Consider the following 4,433-nt stretch of genomic DNA (forward strand, 5'->3'; position numbering starts at 1 on the left):
AATTTAATAATTTAAAAAGAATTGACAAATTCATGAAAAATATTAAATCTTTTCGTAATCGCGATATTTATTGCTGAATTATGAAAAATAACAATCATTTTTATATTTTGTTTCAAACTAAAGTAATTTTTATATATTTTAAGAGTGTATAGATTTTTAAAACTACCTTATGTTACTTTAGCAAAATCCATTTTAATTAGTAACCTATTAGAAATGAATTATGCAAATTGTCATTATCTTATAGATAGATTAAAACATAGTATGTCCATCCATTTCTAGCTGATTTGTAAGTCTTTTGTTCTAAAATTTATTTTAGGGGCATATATGAGCCATTGCCAAACACGAAGGGCTAAATTATACCTATGTCCTATATATATAATATAAAAATAAAGCTCTAAATCACCATATACATATATATATATATATTTATCAACCTATTATATGTGCTTTGATAAAAATGAAAATTAATTTAGAATTTTATATAATTAAATGTCTGAAGTATTGATTATATCTAAACTAAAGTCTAATAAAATATGTAGAATTTTTAAATAAATTTTATATTAATAAATCAATATATTTCATAATACTGAATGTATATTTTTAAAATTTTATTATTTACATTATTATTTTCTTTTTTATATATTCTTTTTAAATAAAATAAATTTATAAATTGGTGAACATTGAATACACATGGTATGCTCGCACAACAAATTAATAACAACATTATTTGATGAGTATAAATGGGCTTGTACGAAACCACAAATAGATGGCTTTATATAGCTGTTGCTGTTCCTGCTCCTGCAAACTGCTTAAGAGACATAATTGAAAATGACACCTAAATAAGAAGGAATTAAGAGGAATATCACTATCCAAACAACCTTCAATTTATTAGTACAGATTTTATAAGCTTAAAAAGGATCCACACATGCTAGTTGAAAGACATTTTTAAAACTTTTTCAACTGCTTGCATCATGGTACCTAATTATTTGTGGGAAATTTATTTGTTACCTAATTTCTTACTTTTACTAATTTCTGGACTATTATTGAGAATGTTCGATGAATACTTCATACCGAAGACTTGTGTATTGTTATTTTCTTTAATTGGACCATCATCATAATATGTTTGTTGGTTTTGGTTGGGGTTGGGGTTGGGGTTGGGGTTGGGGTTGGACCTCTAACATCATCATCAGTATCTGTAGAATCCAAATGCCTGATTAATTAAATGGTAGTTGAAAAAGAACAGTTCAATGGACTGTCACTTTTCTTTCTTGTTCTGCCTAACTTGTAGATTTCCAAGCAAAAGTCTTCTACATGCGCCCTATGACTAATCACACATACATACGTGTATAATAGCTGACCCACATAATCGTACTTACACTAGTATTCCATAAGTATAGGCGGCTGTAGTTATTTGAATATATGAACTTAAGTTACTGTTGGCTGTCCCTTGTGCACTTCAACTTATTGCCCATTTTCAGTTTCTTTCAGGTCCTTCCTCTCTCTGTTATTTACTGGGTTTATGTCTGTTAATCTGTTATCATTCTTCATTTTTGCTTTGCTAATGCATCATTTATTTTCTTTGAGGTTATGTTCACTCATCTTCTCTTTTTTTTTTTTTCTCCAAAATTGAAGCTGATTGATTTCTTACTTTTCTCTGTGGCGACTATGAATGGATGTAAAAGCTTAATTTTTTGAAAAATACATATGAAAGAATTGAATAGCATAAACGGGTTTCTTCAGCAAATGGATTCCAGTTTTATTTCTATAGTTAGGATCTAAATTGTATGATTCGTTATTTTCTAGTTTCAGAGAAATCCTTAAGTCTGTAAGGCAATGTCTTATAAATACTTTCTTCAAGCTATATTCATATGTTATTAATAGGTAACCTGTAAACAACCCTTTGTTTGCCTTTTTAAGTGCCTTTTTTTCAATTGAATGATCTTGATTCATATGAGCATTCCAACAGAATTATGGAAATTACTCTTTTACTTTTACATGCATGCTACCTTGTTCTTACATATTTTTTAGACTTGGTGTTATCTGTCGTAATGTATTGTTGATAATCTAAGCTTTGAAGCAGGCTTTAGATGCATTAGAATATAAAATATAATCCCACATTGTATTACCTTGATAAAATTAGGTCATAATCAACTTATCCTGAGCAATTATAAGTGTCAAGTAAAGTAAGTACTTTAGAGCAGCTTTTGAATATTTGTTCAATTTCATTTTAGGAATGTTAAGGGAAATTATTGTGGTTCTGTTGATTGGGTTGCTGGCATGGGCATATCAGTCCACCTACCCTCCACCTCCCAAAATATGTGGTAGCCCAGGTGGCCCTCCCATCACAGCACCTAGAGTAAAGCTAAGGGATGGAAGGCATTTGGCCTATAAGGAGCATGGTGTATCTAGAGAGATTGCCAAATATAAGATCATTTATGTTCACGGCTTTGCCTCCACCAGACATGATTGTACAACCGCTACAAACATCTCTCCGGTACTTCATCTTCTTTATATATCTATTGTTATTCAATAGAATCTACTAATATTATGGAGAAACTTATCTCTTATATTTTGCTTTTGGAATGTTACATTTTCAGGAAGTTATTGAGGAGCTGGGTGTGTATTTAGTGTCTTTTGACCGGCCAGGTTATGGCGAAAGTGATCCAGATCCAAAGCGAACTCCAAAGAGTTTGGCTCTTGATATAGAGGAGCTTGCTGATCATTTAGGACTGGGAGAAAAATTCTTTGTGATTGGTCTTTCTATGGGAGGCCAGGTTGTCTGGGGTTGCCTCAAGTACATCCCTCACAGGTAAGGTTTTTCTTTTTACTCTGTTGCCACTTTCCACTGATAAATTATCCATCTCAGATTTTTTGCCTTGTATTGTTTGGAACTTGTTATATCCTATTAATGAAATGAGCAAGTTCAGGGATTTTCTTTAAGTTCAAGAAAGCATAGCAAGCTGTGAAACTGAATTACCGATGTGCTTCTGATTTTTAAGTTAGGAAAACATATGTTTTCAATTGTGCTTTTAACATGAAAAAATGTTTCAACTTTATAAATGATGTCAAAGAATGTGTATATATGATAAATGTTTTACTAAACAGTTTCTCATCCATTGAGTAGGAGAAACCCTATATATCTTTATTCCTGTTTGTCCCTCCTTAACAGTTACAATGTAAAGATGGTGGTGCCTTTTCTGCATTGTCTCATCTGCTTTTGGCTGGTGATATTAATCTGTTTGAGTGGAGTTCTTATAGGCTTGCTGGAGCAACATTAATTGCTCCGGTTGTCAACTACTGGTGGCCTGGATTTCCTGCCAACTTGTCTAAGGAAGCGTACTCCCTAAAGCTTCCACAAGACCAATGGATGCTACGTATTGCTCACTACACTCCACGCCTCACCTACTGGTGGAACAAACAGAAATTGTTCCCTGCATCAGCTGTTGTAGCTAGAAGGCCTGAAGTTTTCTCTCCAAAGGATCTGGAGCTCCTTCCTCTGGTTGCCAAACAAAAATCCAAGGTCCTATTTTCTGTAACACTTAAGTTAATGTTGTTCCGTAGACTATTCTCAGAAGGTCTTACCATGATATATATGCAGCTGGAGATACTACAACAAGGAGAGTTTGAATCCCTGCATCGCGACATGATGATTGGATTTGGGAAATGGGAATTTGATCCCATGGATCTTGATAATCCTTTTCCTAATGACGAAGGTTCCGTTCATCTATGGAATGGTGAGGAAGACAGGATGGTGCCAGTCAGCTTGCAGCGTTATATCGCCCAAAAACTTCCCTGGATTCACTACCATGAGGTGCCTAGTGCTGGACATTTGTTACCATATGTTCCAGGGGTAAGTGAAGCTATTCTAAAGGCTCTTCTGCTCGCCGGAAAGTAGCCTTGTGATTGAATTTAATATCCTACAATCTCTAATTTTCTTATACAAGAATTTATCTGCAAAAGTGATATTTGAGCCATGTTGCAAAGGGATTTGGTTTTGACAATAATTTTCATCAAATTATAGTGTGAGCGTGATTTTAGCAGGGTTTCTCAAGTTTCCACTCCTGAATTTCTGAAACGACCTTTCAGTTTAAAGGTCAACTACTTCTGGAATTAGAAAAATGCTACTCATTAGCATATCATTGGAGATTCGCACCAATGATAAATGGCTGCACCTTGTAGAGAAATGAGTAGCAGGGTTGCAGAAAATACATCTTTCAAGTGACGGAAAGAATAATCCAATCTATTTGGCCAAATAATTGATTTGGACTTTCATTTACTTGTGGAATTGTTTTAAACTGAATCTGAAATCTTTTTTACTTTGTTTTTTTCCTCTGGTTGATTGGGTTGCTGAGGCAACTCACCTGTAAAGAGCAGGATGCACTTAGAAGATTTGGCCTTGAGGAGCTTTTTTCTACTCTCTGTTTTACCAACAG

At 33.7% G+C, this 4,433-nt stretch overlaps 1 protein-coding gene across 2 annotated transcripts; it reads left to right on the top strand.

Annotated features, from left to right (window-relative positions):
* Positions 1-1,336: 1,336 nt before the first annotated feature.
* Positions 1,337-4,045, top strand: LOC8275067. Of its 2 annotated transcripts, none has more exons than XM_002526221.4 (5): positions 1,337-1,488; positions 2,232-2,494; positions 2,598-2,809; positions 3,259-3,520; positions 3,599-4,045. In XM_002526221.4, exons 2-5 carry the CDS (start codon positions 2,234-2,236, stop codon positions 3,893-3,895), a joined length of 1,032 nt encoding a protein of 343 aa, XP_002526267.1. In that variant the 5' UTR covers positions 1,337-1,488; positions 2,232-2,233; the 3' UTR covers positions 3,896-4,045. The 2 variants fall into 2 exon arrangements, with proteins under 2 accessions (XP_002526267.1, XP_025014388.1); XM_025158620.2 differs by having other exon boundaries at positions 1,484-1,584.
* The last annotated feature ends 388 nt before the right edge of the window (positions 4,046-4,433 follow it).

The sequence above is a fragment of the Ricinus communis genome, chromosome 1, assembly GCF_019578655.1.
Source record: "Ricinus communis isolate WT05 ecotype wild-type chromosome 1, ASM1957865v1, whole genome shotgun sequence".
Taxonomy (NCBI): Eukaryota; Viridiplantae; Streptophyta; class Magnoliopsida; order Malpighiales; family Euphorbiaceae; genus Ricinus; species Ricinus communis.